Source organism: Rhinolophus hipposideros (assembly GCF_964194185.1).
Source record: "Rhinolophus hipposideros genome assembly, chromosome: 7".
Lineage (NCBI taxonomy): Eukaryota > Metazoa > Chordata > Mammalia > Chiroptera > Rhinolophidae > Rhinolophus > Rhinolophus hipposideros.
The window spans coordinates 58,442,427-58,465,931 of NC_138053.1; the positions used below are offsets into that span (position 1 = coordinate 58,442,427).

Below are 23,505 nucleotides of genomic sequence, written 5' to 3' on the forward strand. Positions count from 1 at the left end.
CACTAATATGTCAATTTTACAGTTAACTCCTTTCAAAAAACAAACATCTATGTATAAAGTTATAAACTGAAAAACGAGCACGTTATTTTACCAATGATTTCCAAACTACAGTAGAGCCACAGACACGTGAGTTCAAATAGGTCAGAAATGCAGTTCAGAAAAGAGTAAATGCCATGCCAGAAGCAATCTGTGTCAGTGACAGTGTTAGTCATATAACTGGGGACAAAAAAATCTTAGATGAAATATTTACATTTACAATACATTTCTTGTTTTTCTGTTAACTATATAGCAAACTGATTATTTTTTGTACACATATTTACATAACCAATTATTACTAGATGATAACAGGTGGTCAAAAAAATGCTACACGGGTACACATGTACATACATTATTTATAGCATGTGTGGCAAAATTTAAGAGATACACACATAAATATATAAAATGAATGTAAGCCTATTAGAAAACACTGGGGACTAAGAGAAGAGAAATAAGCTTACACTACCATCTCAACCGCTTTAAGTCTGGCTAAGTCTGAACTTGGAACTCTATTCTCAGTACCAAGGAAAAACTCCTAGAATATAAGTATATATTCAATAATTCAGAGTATACTGTTTTACCTTGTTTAAAAAACAAAGAATGCCAAATATTTTAAAGAAACAGTAGTAAATTCATAAAGAGGAGAATGAAAAATTCATGTTTAATTACCTTTTCTAACTTTTTGGCCTCAATGTGTCGTAATACTTGTTCTCGCCAATCATGAGGAACTTTACTTTTTCCTGGAGGATCTAATAAAGAATGTTCAGAACCAACCCTTGCATTTGGTCTTTTTGAAGGACTAGTCCGTGAGTAATTGAAATCACTAACTGACATAGTTCTCTCTGGTATTTCACTAACAGAGGGGCGAGCACTCTGAGGCCTAGATGTATTTGGACCATCCATGCTATATGTTCGTGCAGAAAGAGGTCTCTGTGATCCTGACATCATCGGAGGAGTTCTTCCCACTGAATGTAACTCTCTGTATGACAAATAATCTCCTTCAGGGATTTGGGCCCGCCTTGTGGGACCTGGCTCACCAAGATTTACAGAGGCTGTAGAGGACACGCTACTTTGTCGCTGAATTGTATTACGAGTTGCTCCAGGAATGAGTCTGTCATTTGGTGAGATGGCCCACATTTCCCCATGTCTTCCTGGGCCAAGTCTCGGATGCAAATGGTATCCAGTATTAGCTCGAACATTGTTATGGTTAGAGAAATTCATATTGGCAGAATGTTTAGTGTAAGTCTGGCTTTCTGTGCTTTCTGATCTAGGAAGGCGCGGAGGAGGAAAACTGACATGATCTACTTGAGGATTTTGTTTGGAGTGCCACAAAGTGTCTTTGACTGCAGCACTGCTACTGTACTGGATATTATATTGTGGAGGACCATATATTTGAGGCATAGAATGTGGGCCACCTGCTGTGGGGCCTGTTATATTTGGCTCTTCGGGATTGTGATTTGAATCAAACTTGAAAATAGCCTTTGTACCCGATATTAAATCAGAAGAAGAAGAAAAACCAGTAAATACTTGCAATGGTTGATCATACAGAAGTGTAGCAGACTTGCTCCTGACTATATTTTTTCCATCAGCAGTAGATGTAACTTGAACTGTTTCACTTGGCTGCTGAGGTCCATTATCACTAAGAATGTCATAGATTTTCAGCCCTCCAGTCTCCATATTAGTTATGCTATGAGATTTCACAACAGATCCAACTGGTCCCCTTCTCTGTGGGGAGAGATCTTCAGTGCTTTTGGAAATACCCATATCAACAGAAGAATCGGTGTCATGTGGTTCAGCCACCCTAGGAGACTGTGGAGTTTCCTCAGAATGCCCATTTACCTTATTTATGCATTCCAGATCAGGATACTTGTTTCCATTTTCCAAGTGCTCAGCTTCTCCTTTAGCATTAATACTTAAAAAGCCCGTTCCAAGCACTATATCCTGTGTCTTTGATCTTTCCACTCTTTCTGGTTGAAATGTATCATTGGTTACAAGTTTATTAAGATTCATATTGATACGGTCTAATTTGTGACATTCATCAGATGTGGCTGTTGAGTCAACACCTTTTTCAATAAGAAGTAATTGCTCTCCAATATTCAAATCATATTCAGGTAAGTTAAAATCCTTTTTATCATGAACCTTGAACTTTTCCTCTTTTGAGTGGTTTAAAATATCTCCATTTTGTAAAAGGCTGTTAAAATTTTCATCTTCTTGCCTAAAACAAAGATAATTTTATCACAAACATCATAAAGCCCAGTTTTCTTAGTAATGGGTAACATTAATAACTAGTTAATGTGCGAGTAACACAGTTAAAAGAATTGATGGGAGTCACAGATGAAAGGCATTTATTATCAAGCATGTGATTTAAAAATATAGCAGTCAAATAATATATATAAATGGAGACAAGTGAAACATACTAATGAAAATTCATCGATAATCAGGATTAATTTCATCAGTATCATAAATCACTTAGCCACAATACAAATTAATAAAGCTAAACAATAAAGAACTATGGACTTATTCTCTTCAGCTCACCTTTTCACAATTTTGCTAAAATATGAAATGCTTGAAAGATGAACAGATACATGGGAAAAAGCCAGTAACTTGAATAGTGAAGAACACAGAACATTTTTATAAATAATTCTGAAACTATACATTGTTAACCATAGTTAATCATATTAACTAAGTTGCTAGGTTAAAATATATGGATAAAGAAATTACTAAACAATTGCTCAACGATCTACAAAATATTAAAATCAAAACAGAAACTAAATCTAATCACTCTTCTAAGTGACTACATTGTATTTCTAGTCAAATACAAATGTTTGGCAAATATTTATAAATATGACATTCCAAAATTATAGAAAATATTTTATTTCTACTTGGTGATATGAAAACATATTTGTGTCCTTGTATATGCAAGTTATATTTCAACAAATATTCCTTAATATTAATCATTCCATTAGGTGACAGATAATATTCATGATAAGAAACACAACGCAAAAAGGTGTGGTTATATCCCTTTCTTAGCCTTTATTCCATTACATAAAAAAACACAACTTAGAAAATACTAAACTACTTCCCAACATCAGTAAAATTTTATCATTCAACAAATTAATCATTATCTTAACATCTAAGAGGTTATTAAAATTAATGTTTTACCTTACTTGATCTTAACCTCAAATTCAGAGGAGATATAAATGATTAATCATAATTACAACTACATAATGGTTAAACTCATTTTGAGATTCAAAATTCGTCTTCCTTTTCTAATAACATAAATCAATACATACAAAAATTGGACTTAAATATGCTGCCTGGAGCTTAAGAACAATTTAACTCTAAAAAATAATTAACAATATCCATACAATAAGCTTTGAGTTTAGTAGTTACCCAACTCTTTCTATCAAACACTTTAGCTGACATACTAACATGAAAGTAAAACGGTAATAGCCTTACTTTGATAACCAAACTTCTTGAGAGCCCAAATAGTAAATTTGTTTTAAATTTAAGCTAAAATTCCAGCCTGTAAGAATTAAGTCTTGTATCAGAGTTTGACCTACAAATTTAAGTGTAAGCCAAACAAACAGCACTAATTGAAAGTATCTGAATGAACCCTTTAATGTCATCCCCCCAAAATAATTTTGCATTTCTAATCCAAATACCCCCCCCTTTCAACCTGAATAACACCAAATAGACTGTAAAACTATTCAACCTTTTAATAAAAAGAACTAGAATGTATTTTAAATCTTTTCTTTCCCACTTAAAAAACAAATCTAAAACGGAAATGTATAAAAGTTAAATAATTAGTAATAAAATGGGGAAGAAACGATATACTGCCGGAACCACTTCTATAATATTAACTTATGAAATCTTTATGTTTTAATCATATACATTTATTTGCCTTACTATCTCTATTTATTGCAGAAATAAATCATTTTGTTAAGATGTTCACAAACCTGATTTTGGAATTAATACCAATATGAGTTTGTTTCACTGGAGAGCAGAGTGAGGTATCTTGACTACTATCAGTATTAAGAGAAACTGAATCAGACATCCGAGATGGAGAAGAACAGTTGCTGTTATTCTGATTGCTATTGTGTGTAACTTCATCTGATAAAGAATCTGTATCCTTTGTATCATCTGAAACAAAAAACTTAAGCCGTTGATAAAGTCACCAAGAATTTGTATGAAATACTTTCTAGTGATGACAAATGGCATTCATATTGTCCTGGTTCAACATATAAGGCAAAGAATTACAATGGATGAGAAGATATCCATAGGCACTTCAGAAAATTCAGTCCTAATACACATAAAGATTAAAGAATTTAAAAATAGCAATACTTTTAGTTTAAAAAATATATATAACCAATGTTAGGGTCACTCAGAATTTGATTTAGTTTTAACTATTGAAAAGATGATATTACACAATGTTTTCGAAGGTCATCATTAGTTTTAGTGAATATGCTTTTCCACTCATTTACAATTTTAAGAAGTTATAATAATAAAAATATGGAGTACAGTTCACAACAGTGGTAAACTTATCTGGGGAAGAAATTATTTCATACATGTATGGAGTTTTCATCTATTCTGACAATAAAAATAAGCAATGCAGTCAATCGAAAAACAAACACCAAACTCACAAGGAATTTTCACAAGGTCAGTTCTCTCTTCATGTTTATAAATCACTTCAAAGAATTGTATATGAATAGTGAACTCTTAAAATGTGAGGTGGTTTTGTGTATAACAATTATGTAAACAGAAATACACAACATCATATTCCATTATAGGCAGGTAGTATAAAAAGTAGTTAATTTTTAAAAATAGTGACAAAAAGGATAACAACATATCTTTACAGCCCTAAAGGACGTTTTTAATTGCCTCAATTCTAGCCAAGTCATAAAACAGCATATATAGACACAGTCATAGATTACATGAATTTAGGATATTTTTGCTGTTTCAAGTATCTCAGTTTAAGTAGTCTGGATTGTGTTTACAGTTAAAAACTGTAGCTCACTGGGCTCTGTTTAACTTTAACTTTAAAGTATTAGGGTCTTGGATTATAAATTTTTAAAATAATGTTTAAGCTCTATGGCACTTAAATTCTTTCCAAGATATGCTCTTCTTCCATCTCTATATCATGGGGCAACTGTGATAATTAGATAATAATGTGTAAAATATTTAGCAGATAACAAGTAGCAACTAGTAAGTACTCAACAAATATCACTACCATTACTACTATGAAACCCAAGCTATCTGAGGGCCACCTTGAAATAGTGAATTTCACTAACGCCATTAAGACAAAGGTTGGGTAAATATTTAGTGGAGATAGGTATTGAATTGTTCAAGTATTGGTAGGGAGGAGTGAGGGAAGAATAGAAGGAAGAGAAAGATATTCTTCAAGTTCTTTTTCATTTCTAAAAGTCTGAGATTCTATGCTACATGAAAGAATGGCTGGGAAGGGGGTGGTGTAAAAATAAGTTCTGGGATAAATAAAATAACAAGCATCTATCATACATCAGGTGCTGTGCTAGAGCTGAGTACAGTGAATAATCTAATACATATGATATTCACAAAATCCTTCATTAGCCTCATTTTATATCAAATTAGATATTTACATATGAATAAAACTAAGTAGCTCAAGGATCACACAGCAAATAAGTGGTAGAAATGGAATCGTATTCTAGGCTTGTCTATCTATAAAGTCCATGCCCTTATAAGTAGACGTGTATGAGGAAAGAGAAAAAGGTCTATCAAGATTTTTCTTTAAAAACAGAAAGAGAAGAAATAGACCCTTTAAAAAGACATGTTTTAAAAATTGTTGCTAAAAAGTGTTTTAATAACATAATGACATTTAATAAAATTATTTCAAAAAATTATAAATTTTATTCAGCCCATTTCTATTCTTAGTGTTTTCCTTTAACAGCTAACCTTTTTTGTTATTACTAAGTGCTACCACTTTTGGCTGGTTAATAGAGGTTTCAATTAATGGTGGTCGCATCTCTGCCATTTTCATCTCTTCATCAGAAGAAAGTTCTTCAGATTCCTAATTTAAAGAAAAAAATATTTATGAAAATAGATTATGGCTTCTTTAAATGAATAAATATTGTCATAAGCACTTCAAAAAGAAAAGAATATTTAGAACATATGAGACCTTTTTATGGTAACCGTAGTGACTAAAAGTAGCATATAATTAATTTTAAAATTTTCAAAATATGGCAGTTATTAATAATGTGCCAAAGTACCTATGGGTTAATTATCTGCAGCAGGCCTTAATTCAAGTGTATTAATGATTACTTGTGCCTGGTTCTATGTCAAGTGCCAGAGAAATAAAAATAAAACACCATTCCTGCCATTGAAAAACTCAGTTTGCTCCAATGAAGTCTCTTCGTAATCCTCAAATTTACTGACCTCAAGGATCACTGGATTCTAAGGAATTAGGACTAACATAAATTAACGGAAATTTTTGCCCAATTTGAAGACAGAATTTTTTATTATGCTCCATGAATTTTTCTCTAATATCTGGCAATTATCCCAAGTAAGATAATTAAGAACCACTGAGAACTATTAGGTAGGAAAAAAAAGACCTGTTAATGGAAAAATTTTACTATTGTACAAAAATCAGATCTTCTGCAGGGTGAAATGTTCTTAGTTAATATATGATGAAAATACATACAAGGTTTTTAAAAGGTATTCTGTTAAATATACTAAGACTTTTCGGTACTCCTAAGTGCCATAAGTGGTACTCATAAGTACCAGAAGTGCCAATAAGATATGGACTGGAGTCAACAAACTTTCAGTGAAAAGGCCAAACAGTAAGTATTTTACACTTTGAGAGCCAGTCTGTTTCAACTACTCAACTCTGTTGTTGTGCACAAAAATAGTCACAGACAAAATGTGTGCCAGTGAAATGGAATTTAATGTAATTTTTCACGTCATGAAATATTTTGCTTTTGATTTTTATTCAACCATTTAAATAATGTGAAAGCTGGTCTTAGCCTGCAAGCCATACAAAAACAGGCAGTGGGCCAGATGTAGGCCATAGGTAGTAGTTCGCCAACCGTGTTCAAGATTGTATTATAAAGGAAGAGTGTGACTGGTAATCAGTAGAACACGAAAAGAATGTAACTTCGGTTTAATTTGGAAGGGTGAGTTACGAGGGAAATGACATTTTGAGGAGAGGAAAGCATGGACATAAGAAAAGGTATGGTAAGTCAGCTCCACACAGTTGGAACTCAGGATAAAGACAGAAAAGGTGAACTGGACTGGATGGTGAAATATTACGCTGTGAGTATGAGCTCAAGAATGGGTGGACATGATCGGAAGTTGCCAAGCCAGGAACTCGAAGACCAGACTATATTTTAAAATGAAGAATGTACAGGAAGAGCAGAGATGGGTGGAAAGGAATCTAGCTATCACAACAGGCCTAAAGAAAACAGATGCATTTGTCCTTAGGCAATGGCAGTGACAGCTGGTAAAGAGAAAAGGAATTTCACAGAAATTTTGGAATTAACAGGACTTGATGACAATGAGTATGACAAGGAGGGGCAAATGGTCCATCCTAATCTTTGATATCTGCAGCATTTAAACTGCTGACCAGACTTTCGTCTTCATGAAATTATATTATACCCGAACTTCTGGGAACTGCAGTCTCGTAAACATCCAAATATTTAGTCTCCTTTACTCACATCACTTCATTTTTCTGCAGTTAGCTTTTCCCCCCTTTTTTACTCTTTCCCCCAGATATGCATTTTCTTTAATGATTATGTTTAATGGAGACAGTTTTCCAATTTATAATCTAGCTTTGATTTCTCAGCTGAGCTACAGATCCACATTTCCAACTATCTACTAAGTATGTCTACCTGAGGGTCTTGTCATTTTTTCAAATTCCACACATCCAAAAACAAACTTGTCCTTCCAAAGCTGTTTGTTCTCTTATCACCCCTATTCAGGCATGGTTATATGACTGTTCCCTCTTCTTCATTCCTTATAGGCAAGGGTATTCACACATTACATCTGTAATACTCTTGCAACTAACTTCCAGTCCGCATTTATTACTATCATTATTCAAAAGCCCTCAAACTTGGAGAATTCAGTACCTGCTTCCAGATAACTCTTAATACATAGCTCTATCATTCGTAATGCTCTGCTGAAAAGCGTTTAGTGGTTCCCCAAAGACTACAGAACATTAAGTCTAAACTTCTTAGCATGCCTTTCACGGGCTTCGTTATCAGGATCCAATCTACTCTACTAATTTTATTTCATTCTATCACCCCTGACATATTCAGTCATATGAAACAACTTTCCTTTGCTCTCATTAGTCCTTCCACATTTCATTCAGTTTTATTCTGTTACTTGAATCGTTTCAAATTACAGGTTAAATGCTTCCTTCATCTTAAAGCATCCTTGGATCTTCGTAGTCAGAAAATATCTTTTTTCTAAATTTCTGTGGCCCTAAATATTTTTATCAGTACTTTTCTTACTTAGCAAGTCTAACCTTAATTATATTCTACATGTAGATCTATCCATCTGCCACCACGGCTCCAAACACAGTCCTTACACACAGAAAATTACACTAAATGAGCAGTAAGTTCACAGACAAATCTAATAACCTTTTCACAGAGTATCAGTTAAGTTCAATGTATACAGAGGGTGCCAAAAATGTATACATTTTAAGAAAAGAAAAAACTATTAAAATTTTAATACTCAATATATACCGATAACAAAAGATGAATGAATACAAGTCACGTTTGAAATCTGCAATTACAAGAGGTGCTCAAAGTGGTTACCATCAGCGTAACTAAGTTTTTTCCCTTTCTTAAAATGTGTTTACATTTTTTTTGACACCCTCTGTATAGTAGTATGAATGATGTGATCCATTTATTACATTCAAACGCCATGAGCTTCTTCCTACAGTAAATACAAGCCTACAGGATAACCATGAGGACAGATGATGTGCTTTGCACACATTTAAATTTTCAGGAATAAAGATGCTATAAAAAATCCACAATATCCATTTTTCTATACACCAGTGATGGATGTCCAACAGAAGTTTCTGTAATGATAGAAACGATCTGGTTCAACATAGTAGTCATTAACTCCCCAGATGTGGCTACTGAGCATGTGAAACATTGCAAATGTAACTGAGAAGTTCGATTTTTAATTTTATTTACTTAATTTAACTTAAATGGCCACTAGTATCTAGTAGATACCGTAGTGGACACTGTAGCTACAAATCAAAAACATTTCAGAATTTCATTTTTAAAAGTTACAGCTTTACCATTTTCCATGATCTCCAGCAATATGTAAGGGGAATGAAAAATGATGGAAACACTTTTGGAAAACTGTTTAGCAGTTTCTCAAACAATCAAACATACAGTTACCATATGAACCAGCAAGTCTCCTAGGTATATACCCAAAAGAAAAAATACATCCACACAAAAACTTGTACACAAATATTTATAGCAGCCTGATTCACTACACCCCTAATGCAGAAATAACCCAAATGTCCATTATTTGCCATTACAATGGAATACCGTTTAGACATAAAAAATGTCTTAAGTATTGATACATGCCAATATGGATAATCTTGAAGACAATATGCTAAATGGAAGAAAACAGTCACAAAAGACCACGTATTGTACAATTACATTTATATGAAATGCCGGAATAGTCAGATCTATAGAGGAAGATAAAGTAGATTACTAGCTGCCTAGAGCTCAGGGGAATAGAGAGGTTGTGGGGTGAGGGCTAAGAAGCATGGGCTTTCTTTTGGGAAGTAATAAAATGTTCTAAACGTGATTGTGGTGAAGATTGCACAACTTTTAGAATATTAAAGGCAACTGAATTATACCCGTTATTTAAATGAGTGAATTGTATATTATGTGAGTTATATACCTCAATAAATTTATTTTTTTAAAAGTTATAGCTAAAAAAAAAAAAAGTTATAGCTTTCATTGATCCACTAGAAGAAACTCTGAAAAAGTCTCAGACATTCAAGGAAAAAAACTTCACAATCAATAATTAATGCTTAAATAAGCCAAGTAATTGAAGTATACCTATGACAACCTTTTTTCAAGTTATAGAAATAAAGCAATTACTATCATGTATTTTACGGAACTAGAATAGAACCACCACAATCTAATTTACATAGTAACTTTGGAATACAATGGGTAAAATAGTTTAAGTTTAAAGTGATAAATGAGTCATATTAAAGCAAATATTACGAAATTTCTCAATGACAAATGCATTAGCATATTTTCTACTGTCAATATCAGGGGTCTCCTATCTTCAGTTAAGAACAATGAAATACTAAATTCTTATCGGATGTTACGATCATTCCAGAATAATCATAAAGCCATACCTCAAAAACATTATCATGATTAATAACATGCTTCAAGTTCTCAGAGGCTTTCATATTTGCAGCCACTGGTAGATTCCCAGGACTGATCTCAGTTTCAGGTTCACTGGTCTTCTGTACAGAGTTTCCTATCATATACTTTTCTCTTTCATCAGCTTTGCTTCTTACTGGAGTAGTACTTTCTAAATTCTAATTAAAAGAGAAGATAAAAAAATTCACATTCTTTATGCTTTACATCTGTTCTTTTATTAAAGTTCAGGTGAATATTTAAAAGTAATTTCACATCTTCCTATGCTGGATATATCAAGGAAATTTTAAACATGGATATCTGTAGCACACTAAGATAAAATGCTCATTTGAGGAACAGGTGGTCCTCAAAAGTCCATAAACCACATTAAACTTTACAATTTAGCTGAGGCTACATTTCATTTCAGAAGATGCAAAGCTGAAATTCCTGAGTGAGTCATGTAGCTCACCAAGCTCAAAATCAGGATGGTTAGATTGTTTTCTGCTCATTGTAGAATGTATAATAACTCTAGTGACATGATAAAACTTGTTTCTGTGATACAATGTGGGGGGAAACGTCCATCAAAAGAACACACAATTTAGGGATTTGTGTAGGTTTCTCAAAGATCCCAAGTAAATGCCAATGGTTTGTCACAGCAATTAAATTAGAATTGGGTAGAGTGAATCAATATTACCAGGGAAAAAAACTATTTCCATAACAATGAAATTTCTGACATTATCTTACTCTTTGTTTAGGCAATGACTTTTTTTTTTTAAATTAGCTTCAGGTGTACAAAACAATGTAATAGACATTTATCATTTATATCCCTCACAGTGATAATCCCCCTGCCCCTATCTACTACCCCTCTGACAAAGCATACAGCCATTACATTTCCACTGTCTCTATTCCTAATGCTGTACTCCGCTTCTTGTAACTATATATACATATACATGTAATTGTAGTTGACATTCATTATTGTTCAGCTTCAGCTGTACAGTGCAGTTATGAGGCATCTACATCATCCCTGTGGTGTTTTCCCTAAGGGGACAAGTGTCCAACGGATACCCTACAAAATCTTTACAACATTATTGATTACATTCCCTAAATTGACTTTCGTATTCCTGTGGCAATCTTGCAATGACTTTTTAAAGGCTATGCTGACACTCTCCTCGGACTATCTGGACAGTCAGCACCAACAATAAAGTGGTAATAACAGCAATTAGGGAGTTCACTGATTATTATAACTTTTAGTTCACGTAGCTGAGAACACCACCCTAAATTTGAGAGTCCATTTTATTATACACAAAAAGGATCATTATATCAATGCTCAATTATAAATTTTAAAGAACTTGAAATAGGTTTCGGTCAATTCTTTTGAATTGAGTTTTCTAACCTTCACACCCCCATCATTATTTACAACTTGCTGATCTTCGTGTGGTTTTAAATCTTTTCCAGAGTCTTCGTTAGTCTCTTCATCTTTTAATCTATGTACAATAGTTTGAACAGTTTTGACCATATTCTTAAGCTCATCTGGATATGGTGTTGGATATCTCTTTAAATTTCCCTCCTAGAAAAATAAGCAAAATTTAAAATATGAGTAAGTACCTATAATGTCAATCTCAAAATTTAATCTATAATTCATCTTAATTACATTGGTTATCTGGCTCATAAGGGTAACTGAAAAGAGATGATAGGCCTTTGAAAGCATTTTAGGCTCAATAAAAGTATGCTTTCATGAATAGTCAAAGACATCCCAGTTATAGCTTTCACTGTTCTAAAAACTTTTTTTAGCAGATATAAATATATTTATTTCATTTGGAGACACCGTGTTTCCCCGAAAATAAGACCTAGCCGGACAATCAGATCTAATTTGTCTTTTGGAGCAAAAATTAATCTAAGACCTGGTCTATTTTACTATAAGACTGGGTCTTACATAATATAAGACCTGGTAAATATAATACAATACAATACAATACAATACAGAAAAGAATAGAATTGAGTAGAGTAGAGTAGAGTAGAGTAGAGTAGAGTAGAGTAGAGTAGAGTAGAGTAGAGTAGAATAGAATAGAATAGAATAGAATAGAATAGAATAGAATAGAATAGAATAGAATAGAATAGAATAGAATAGAATAGAATAGGACAGAACACTGGGTCTTATATTAATTTTTGCTCCAAAAGACGTTTTGGGGCTGATTGTCCGGCTACGTCTTATTTTCAGGGAAACACTGTGTATGGTGTGGATATTGCCAACATTATCACTGCTTTGAAACAGATCATGCTTTCTAGCTAGGTATTTATCCAGACACATATAAATCACACATTCATATACTATGTTTCATGTGCTGGGAACCAAACACTTCCAAGGTCAACTTAACTACGGTATCATTTTCTGGGATTTAGCGATTTGTATAAAGGGAAAGAATTATATACAAAAGTAACTTGGAAGTGTGTATTTGCTACTTGTATTACTGTGACACACATTCTCAATCCCATAAAGAAACAAAAGGTTCATAACAGAGTTCTTTATCCCTAGAAAATTATGAATAAATCATTACAGAAAGAAAAGGCGGAAAACAATAATCGGTTTCTTTTATATTTAAATACACTACGAAAACTGGTTTTAAATCACATTGTTTTATACTGTTCTCAAATTCTTTCACATGACATATATGATACATAATTAATAAAACTTCAAGTGCCTTGAAAGCAAGGAATGTAACCAATATATTTCTTTGTAACTCCCAAAACAGCACAGTATGGGCATACATGTAAGTATAAATAAATACAATAAATATCAGCAGACCTGTTTCAAATTTGAAGGAGGAAAGAACAGACTCACCCTGGGAGGTGCCTCCCTTTCATCTTTGTCTTCATCACATTCAAATGCCACTTGAGCCCGCTGTTTCCTCTGTTCTTCCCACAATGAAGGATTAAAACTTTCATTATCTGATATGAACATAACTAGGAAAAAAACAAACAAAAAATCCATTATATTTTACTTTAATTATGAAAAATTAAATTATGTAATTCATTAACAATTGTCACCCCAATACATTTAAAAAAAAAAGAAAAATTATTACTTGCTCATTATTTTCTTTATGAGATACATAAGTCAAGACTGGTCAATGTCAGCAGCTACAAAGCTACACTAACAACTAGGCTGTAATTCTAACATTTCTTTACAATATCAATCACATATCTTTTCTTCCCTAAAGCTTATTTTTCTTGTTTTGTTCCTATAGAGTTCCTGAAGAGAATCTAACAATTAAAACAATATAGATATTACACTTAAAACCTATGTAATTTTACTAACCATTGTCACCCCAATAGATTTTAATTAAAACAAAAACACTATCGATATGTGATTTTACACAATTCCTTATAAAAAAAACCATGCTAATAACATGGTAATATATAAATTACTTCATCCAAGTCCTCCCATTCAAAAATAATCTTCCTAATTCCAATAGTGTCCCTTCTGTATTGGGGCTGGGTCGGAAGGGCGAGGAGTTAAAGCAAAAAGCGAGATATTCTGCTTTAAAAAGACAGTGATATATATTACATGACCGCATGTAATTACATCTTTGCATTAAACATTATATATATCTTTACTAAGTAAAGAAAGTGCTTACAAAATATTCCTATATGAAAATATAAGGAAAATTAAAAATTTACCATCAACTCAACACTTACATATCCTGCTATCTGATAATATTAAAGGTAAAGATCTAAGGACTGTTATAGTTTCTTGTTTATTAGGCTGACCAAAAAGCAGCATAAGCACCGAAGGCTTGAGATAAATTTCCAAATCAAATATAAATATCGTACTTTATCTGTTCCTTAAATTGAGGGTCCATTTTTAAGGTACCATTTTTAAGGTAGAGAAATCTTGTGTTGTTTTTTTAAAAAACATGAAAAAAACCCAAAACCTCAAGGCTCTTCTAAATACAACAAAAACTATCATCATTAACATTTTACAGGCTCACCTAAGTGAAACAGGGCAGGGTTGGGACTGTTACCACGTCCATAGCCTTACTTTTCCTGACCTATAGCTTAGTAATAGATTCTCCCCCTGTGGCTTAAACTCAGATTGTCCCGTCCCAGTCCCCTGCTTTAGAAAATTACCCTGAAACTCATATTAATACCCTCAGGCTTATTGATCACAATCTTTAAGGGCTATAATTCTTTCCAGGCTACTCCCATCATTATTCCTAGGTTGCTGACACCACTGGAGAACCACAGTGCCAGAGGGAAGGCTCCATGTAGACTCCTCACATAGCCTTTAGAGGACCACTGAGATTTTCCTTTAAATACACTAAGCTGGTCTGAGAATGTTAAGACAGTTTTTGAAGGTGTTACCCTGCTGCCTTCTCAGATCACTGGTGCTCTGACAATGTAAAGCTTATTCTATAGCCCAACTCCTGTGTCGGTCTATTGGCTAAGCCACGCAGGCAGCATGAGCCCCGGACTTAGTTGCCCTCGGTTTCAAAAGGACATGGTGACCATAAGAACAAAGTAAGGTATGATTCCTGAACGTGAAGCATTTATAACATAAAACAGTATTATTCTGAACAAATGCAAAGAATAAGAGAGTTGCAAACTGTGCCCACACCCAGACCTATTCTCTACTTTCACTTAAGGGTGTGAATACCAGGAAATGGGTGTCATGGTGGGCCATTTTGGAAGCTGCCTTCCACAGTGAGGGGGACCAAAAAAAGAAACAAAAATCCCAATAAACTCCCCCCAAAAAAACCACTCAGAACTAAGGCTGAAAAAAATTAATCCATTTGACCATTACATTATCATCCTATAGAACAGTCTGTATAGTGCAAAATACAACCACAACTTGTTTTCTGCCATTAAATGAGTATAGTATACCTACTCAAAATGTAAGGGATTAAAAGTACCTAAAATTAGCTAATAGAAAAAACTGAAATTCCTGGGATACCCAAATATAGGCAATTTGAACATTTATGCAAAAGTAGAATAATTATCATTTATTTTTAGTCCTTATTTTGGGCTTGTTACCTCTTATTTAATCTCATACTCAAACTAAGAATGCCATGAAACCAAATACTAACAATGGGAATGGAGTTTTGGGATTCAGCTTTTTCTTTGTGTTCATTACATAGTTCAAGAATTTTAATTGCTTTGTGTAGTTGTTTAATAGTTAATGAAGTGGACAATTTGTTTTTGTTTGTGGAATGTAGTTCAAATTGCTAGGAATCCCTACTGACATACTTTTATGGTATATTTGGAAAGGCAAGCAGAGCCAAACAGTTTCCAACAATGTCTATTTCCAGGATTTAGAACCGGGGTGTCCAACCTTTTTTCAATGTTCTTCACCAAGGGCCATATGCGGTAAAATACACAAACAGCGGGCCACTAACTAGAGGTGAAGTACGTATTGCTTCACCTGGTTTATTTAAGTAAACTAAATATATTTTTGGAATTTGTTGCGGGCCAATTATCAATGGATCATGGGCCGCAGTTGGCCCGGGGGCCGCAGTTTGGACACCCTTGATTTAGAAGATTCCCCTCCCATCCCAGGCAGTTAATTTCAATCACCAGCCTAACCCAGAGATCTCTAAGTTTTCGATTATGTCAAAGCAATTTTACACCAGAATTATTTCAGGAGCCCAAAGTAAATAACTCTTACCATGTCTCTCATTCTTGTCAATTTCTGGTAACCTACACGTTCTATCCTTTAGTGTCAATCTCACATCTTTTGAGATTCAGGTTATTAGGTAATATTACTTACTCTACATTTTAGGTGCCACTAGACCTGATCACCCTGACTCAATTCACTGAGGATTATAGTATTTAGTCTTTCTCGTCACTTAAAACCTGCCAATATTCTGAACTGTAACAATGTACGATGACACCACTTCAACACTACAATTTCACAGTTCCTTGAAGCATTCAATTTCAATGTCCATCTACATACACTTCACCCATGTTATTTACAACCATGGTAATACTTAAGACCTTGGCTTCTGTAAAACTTTTCCATCCCTTGACCACTAACTACACTTGTTGTTCCAAATCATTCACTTCCTTATTATTGCGGGTAAAGTTTGAGTTCCTTGAGGTTAAGAAATGAGGTTGTTTCTTTTTCTTCCTGTAAAAACCACTCTAGGTTTTATTTCTGTTTGGCTTGGATTTCATGATCTATGTATTATTTTAGCAACTCTCACCTTTCTTGCCCCGTTTCTTTAAGTCATAACTATCCAACAAAATGCAGGATGTGGTACTCTAATCACCTACCTTCTTTGCTCTGCACCGCTGAATTCTACCAGAGAAAAATGACATAACCTCGTTGCTTAGAATCACTATAAATTTATGGTATTCCCTCTTCTTTGCTACCCAGAAATTCTTCTGTTTATTCCTAGTCAGTCTTTTCTTCCACCCCAAATCACTACCATGCCCCTCATATACCATTCCCCCGACCTCTAGAAAAAATTCTCTCTTTTCACTGAGAAAAGAAACGAAATAAAAACCCTTGGAATGATAATCCCCCTCAACATCCTATTCTCCCTAGTTACAAATTTTTTGTTATCTGGACTACATACTTCCCCTTCTTCCTGTTTAAAACTGATTTCTCTAATTAAGCCCAAGATATCATGTCTTCTCTTTCAAATTTATGTATCATTATTCCCCTTTAGATTATGAGTTTCTTGAAAGCAAGGACTTTTATCTTTAAATACTTAATCTAACACACTGCCTGGCCCATAAGTGGTCAATAAAACAGAATGAATTAAAGGCGAAGAAAGCATCTATTTCTCTCAAAGTATTTATAAAACTCCAACACCAGAACACTGTATTTTCTGACCTATTTCTTAGAGGCATGTGATGAAAGAAAAAGCTTTTCTTATAGTTGAAAAGAAATTCACTTGCTTGATCATACTACTGTAGTTTCTGATTTGGTACTGTGAGTACAGTGTATTACAGTATCATCCTTATAATACCCAGAGTGAAATACTTTAATACATGAACTCTATGAGGACTCTGAATATTATAACCTATCTCAGACATTCCCATTAAAGATTCATCTATTCCAAAACATCTCCAAAATAAAAAATTAGAAGTGGCGAGATTTTATTTTACTACTTCTATTCTTTGTATCAGAAATAAATTTCTTACCTGAACTGTATCTTTTTTTAAGAAAAACAGTAAGAGGCGGTAAGGTAAATTTGAATCATGAAAGTGGAAAATAGTAAAAAGAGAGATCAAGGCATAAGTATACCCATGATTAGAACAGTTTAGAGAAGGGGTCAGCAAACTTTTTCTGTAAATAGCCAGATAATAAATATATTAAGTTTTGTAGCCAAGAGAAAATACCGAGGATATTCTATAGATACTTGAATGAGAGAAATCAAATTTCTACAAAATTTTTGAAAAATTTAAAATAGACCAATAATTGAGTACAATTTTTATAATACAGTTCTAAAGACTGAAATTCTTATTATTGGAATTACATTTTGCTTAATTGGGGTCAACATCAGTATGCACTATCATCAAACTGATGCATAAAAAGTATTTTTATTTCATGGGTGACACAAAAACAGACAACAGGCCAGATCAGGCCCAACGGGCCATAATCTGCCAACCACTTTGACTGGAAAAGTACTATAACTAACAACATTTACCTGATTGTTCCCTGGAAGGGGAACAATCTCACAACTGTATAGGCTAAGCATTAATAACATTAATATAATAAAATCATCGAGATTAAGAATGTTCTTTGGGGACTTTGGTTCAATCACAGGGGAAAAACAATTTTGAGAACCTTTCTTTGGAATAGTATCTGTATTGCTTTCTTTCTAATTTTTCAGTTTTCATTATTTTTCTGAAACAAGAAAAGCAAAATGAAGAATAAGAATGAATTTTCCAAGTTTGCTTTTTCTATACTTTAAGATGGGACACTAAACTATTAAATCTGGCCCACTTTCTGTTTTTACATAGTCTATGATCTAAAAATGGTTTCAAATTGTTAAATGGTTGAGAAAAAAAGCCAAAAAAACAATTATTTTATGACATACAAAAATTACATGCAATCTCAATTTATCCATAAATAAAATTTTATTAGAACACATCTATGCTCATTCATTTACATACTGTCGATAACTGCTTTCACATTAACATGGCAGCATGGAGTAGCTGCAACAGAAACCTGATGTTCTATGAGGCTTAAAATATTTATTAAATGGCCCTTTATTAAAATCGTTTGCCAACACATGTAATAGGACATTAAAGTCTCTTCTCTACACTAAGAATCCATTCCCTCTCTTTCTATAAAGATTGGGTATGGATTTAAATACATGGAAGAAAAATCTTGCTTATAAACCCATTCTTTAAGCCTTAATTACAGAAACTCCAATGAATGAAGCTATTTACCTCTGATATCTCACAAGTCTTACCTGCTAATTGAATTCAAAAGCGGAACGATTTTGCTTCACCCAATTAAATCTCATCAAATATACCCAGGAAATAGTAACTTATCAAAGCCTCTCTCTAAGTCCTTGCCAAGAGCAAGAAATAATTAGCACAGAGAAATAATGAGTTTTCTAATTATTTGTCACTAGTTACGGAACCGAAGTAAAATTATTTTAGTTTTTAGTCTATTAAAGCATTTCAAAGTTGTCTCCTAATAAACCTGCCAAAAAAATGCAAGAATAACAACAGCCAATTTGATTTTGTCACAGTGCTAAGCCCTTTATATCCAGTGTTTCTCATTTTTATAAAAACCCTGCAAAATAAATACTATTATTATTTCAAGACAAGGACACTGAAGCTCAACAGTTTAATTTGCCTATGGTATATTTTATAAATTAAAACTAATGAATAATTTAGATTTCCCCACCCCACCTTAATACATATAACTCTTTATATGTATTAAGAGTTAATTTATCAATAACTTGGGGCCATGAAGATTTTCACTGGTTCCAGAAATATACACACATTAAAATTGTATTTTTAAGTGTCACATATACATCACTCACACACACACACACACACCACATTACAATATATATTAGAAACAATTTATTCTTTAGTCTAAAAGGCTTTCATACCATAATTGTGGAAAAATATTTGTGGCCAATAAAGGGTATATTCCCCCTTCTTGGTAAAATGTAATTAAGAACTTAGAACTTAACATTTACAGTCAGAATTGTATGGGTTAACTTTATCAAGTGTGCACATCCAATGGTAGTATTGAGTCTACAACCAACAACAGAAGTGAACAAAATATTTCCGGGTTTAACAATCCCAATCACATAACACTTAACATGCATTCCTAACATTTAGTTAAATGTGATTTAGAAGAGAGAGATCTGTAATCGAAGTTCACTGTTTAATTTCAAGGAATCATTGTAATGAAGTATATTACATATATATGTACCTCTAAATTCCACTATATACAACCCTGAGATGTAGCCTTCTTCTTCCATTTTCAGAGAACTTTATCGACCTATTCTCTAAATTCCCTTCAAACTAATAAAAGTCTTTGAGACTTAAAATTCGCTTCACACCTTTGCTGTGATTAATATTTTTTAAAAGAAAAGAGATTCTTAAATTCCTACCATCTTCAGTTCTTGGCTGCTGAGGGAACATGTAGTTAGTAAGCACCATTTTCTGGGTCTCTGCATCAGTCTCTTTTTGTAGAGGTATCAGGGGTTTGGACTAGGGAAAAGAAATAAATGTTTTAATTTTTTTCCCCTTCTTCCACCTCCCCACCCCCCACACCGGTTCAAGCCGTTGTTTCTCAGTCTACCTGTGTAGACACAGATCCCTGGCCCATGCTGGTATTATGAGCCTTGCGTTTCCCCAGGCTGAGAGTCAGTTGCCAGTCCTCAGTCAGCTGCTCAAAGCAGCTCACTGCAGCTCTCGCTGGCTGCCGGCGACTTACACTGACAGCTCACAGCAGCCCACGGCAGCTCCTGGCAGCCCAGCTCCAGGAAGAGCTGTTGTTCACAATCTTAGCTGTAGAGGGTGCAGTTCACTGGCCCATGTGGGAATTGAACAGGCAACCTGGGCATTAGGAGCATGGCGCTCCAACCACCTGCGCCACCATGCCAGCCCAAATGTTTAATTTTCAATAATCCTAAAGCAAATACATATCCAGCAATTCTTCTGAATAAGTACTCACCATTTTTTTCTATAAAGTATCAACATGCAGGATATAAAAACAAATTTAAATATAATAATAAAACTTTAAGCATTAATTTAAAGCCTCATAAAAACCTAAAGAATAAAGTTGTTTTTATTATAAAGCAAATTCGTTTTGTACTGCAATTATCACTGATTATCAAGTTGTTTTTTTACAATTTTTTTTATTGGGGAACAGTGTTTTTCTCCAGGGTCCATTGGCTCCAAGTCGTTGTCTTTCAATCTAGTTGTGGAGGGCACAGCTCATCTGCAAGTCCAGTTGCCGTTTTCAACCTTTAGTTGCAGGGGGCGCAGCCCCCCCATACCATGCAGGAATTGAACTGGCAACCTTGTTGAGAGCTCGCGCACTCTTACCAACTGAGCCATCTGGCCACCCATCCAGAGGCTCAGCGGCAGCTCGCTGGCCCATGTGGGAATCAAACCAGCAACCCTGTTGTTCAGAGCTCGTGCTCTAACCAACTGAGCCATTCGGCCACCCCTGATTATCAAGTTTTAAGAGATCATATACTAAATATATCCAAAGCCCACTAATTACTTACTACAGTGATTTAATCAAGCTATAACATAAAAATAAGCCTTTCTATTTAATGGTATTTCTTTTCCCTCATGTATCTCTTATTGTGCCACAAAACTTTTGAATAAAGAAATTTTCAAAACAAACAAAAGGAATAAATCTGTAACGATATTGGAAAATAAGGAAATTATGCCTTCAAGAGCAATTGTGAAAAATCCTTGGAGGTTAGAAATTAAAAGAGAGAAACCAAGAGCAGAGAAACCACAGTCTAAAACAAAGTTGCAGGGGTGGGGGAGCTCATGGCCACTAGCACTGTTCTATACACACCCAAGTGGATACCCCAGAGGTACTTCAAGTCCAATATGCCTAACTGGAACTTAACGTCTTTCCCATAAACATATTTCTTTCTCTGTGGTTCCCTATCTTGGTTATGATATCAAAGTCCACTTAGTACACAAGCAAAATCTCTGAGGCTCATGTTTTCTTTTACTCCCTTTCTTCTCTCACATACATATACTCTTCAAATACTATTGTACTGATGTGACTTTTTTAAGTTATGCCTTAAATATATCAGTTCTTCTCCAGTACTGTTATCATTACTTCAAGCCAACTTTTTCTGCTGCCTTAAGTATGGCAATGCCCTCCAGGTGGTCTCCTCTATCTTCATCCTTGGAACCACCCCCTGCTAAATCCATCTTCCATAATGCAGACCAAACAGAGTTTCTAAAATATCAATTTGATCACAGCATTTGCCTGGTTACACTGGATTCCCCTCTCCTATGAGAGGGTTTACATGTATCATAGGGATCACTTCTTCCTCTTAAATTGATGATATATATGAGTAACTGATCATGACTTTAACGAGCAAATGTCAAATTTGCCTGGAATATTCCCATTTTACACATGGTGTTCTGACATAATTATCATAGATCCCCCTTTCAATACCAAAAGTACCGTAGCCTAGTATGGGTACTAGGTTATAAATTACATAGTAACCCAATTCACAGCAATTTTCCACTGAGCCTGAATATGGCTTCAGAATTCTTAAACAATCTTTCAGAAGCCACATAATTTATCAGAGATGACATGCAAGATAAAAAAAAAATCTATTTACCGTCCTTGAAATACAATGCAAGTTGTTTTGATGGCATATAATACCCTCTATGACCTGGTCCCTGTCTACCTCTTGGGCCTCATTTCCTACTCTTCCATCTAACAAGTTATGCCCTAGTCACAATGAACCACTTAAGAGTTACCGAATATACTAGACTGCTTCACCAGTAAGGGCTTAGGCTCAAGATATTCCTTTTAAGCAGAACACTCTTCCCCTTTCTTTGTTTAAATCCTATTACTCTTTTGAGAAGTAATTAGGTATCGCAGGCATCTACTCTTCTGGGAAACCTAGGCTTACATCCCCAAGTTATGCTCCTCTTCTTTGATCCCGAAGCCTACTCCTACCAAGTATTTTACCACATTGTATTAAAATGGCCCTTTTAAAAGTGTTATTTGGCCCACTTTATTTTGCCTGGCACAATAAATGGTTCTTGAATGAGGAAATGAATAATCAGTTGTTCTGTTCAAGCCTTCAAAGAGAGTCATGAAAAATCATGTTATTGCATGTATTGCCTATAGGTGTACTTCCTACCTGGTCAGTGAATTATTCAGGAGCGATTTACTGTTATAATTCATAATTAAACCACTCTAATATACCTTCTCTCATATACTTTGTTCTTTTCCAAAGCAAAATGACTGATTCTTAAGGGAGGTTTTGTAGCTATGTCGGCTGTTTTACTATTTCTACTTCACTATTTTGTCAGACTAAGGAAAATACAAAGCCCTCAATACCACAATTTTGATTTAAAGTAATTAACAAATGAGGAGCAAGACGAGGAGAATGAGGGAGCATGGTAAATATGGAGCAACTGTATTAGATATTAAATAATTTCACTACAATGAGTCATCTGGCATAATTTTTCTGGCATTGATTTATCCATCACAGTGCTATTATACTAACAGGCTCAGAGTCCTCAAGATTGGGAGCCAGGGCCCAGCAAATGTTTTGTTACTCTAGCCGCAAAACTTCAAATCAAGTTTCAAATGTAAATACTCAATTAAGAGAGATTAGTTAAGAGTTCCATATATGTGAACTGACACATTTAATAGATGAAGTAAACACTTGTATTCAAGCTCTAATAAAAGTAAAGGTATCATCATTTTAACATTTCCTTCCCTAATTTGCAGAATAAGTAAATACTACAGTCTGATTCGTAAGTGTAGACTGACATCAACAAGTAGGTTTCTTTATTGCAGTACACATCAGGATTGTTAATATAATTCCAAAGAGGAGCATAATATAGCCCCCCAGGCAAATGTGACTATTCAACTTACAAAATCTCATGTGACCAGTGTATCCAAACC

At 34.2% G+C, this 23,505-nt stretch overlaps 1 protein-coding gene across 13 annotated transcripts in view; it reads right to left on the reverse strand.

Moving 5' to 3' along the window:
• The window catches only part of ERBIN (erbb2 interacting protein), a 107,701-nt gene that overhangs the window by 15,588 nt on the left and 68,608 nt on the right, over positions 1–23,505 (reverse strand). For all 13 annotated transcript variants that reach the window (XM_081053442.1, XM_081053452.1, XM_081053451.1 and 10 more), the window contains 7 exons: positions 19,988–20,087; positions 13,243–13,364; positions 11,797–11,970; positions 10,400–10,585; positions 5,968–6,082; positions 3,996–4,179; positions 706–2,251 (listed from right to left, as the gene is read on the reverse strand). In XM_081053442.1, coding sequence (XP_080909568.1) covers positions 706–2,251; positions 3,996–4,179; positions 5,968–6,082; positions 10,400–10,585; positions 11,797–11,970; positions 13,243–13,364; positions 19,988–20,087 — 2,427 coding nt within the window. The remainder of the gene's footprint in view (positions 1–705; positions 2,252–3,995; positions 4,180–5,967; positions 6,083–10,399; positions 10,586–11,796; positions 11,971–13,242; positions 13,365–19,987; positions 20,088–23,505) is intronic.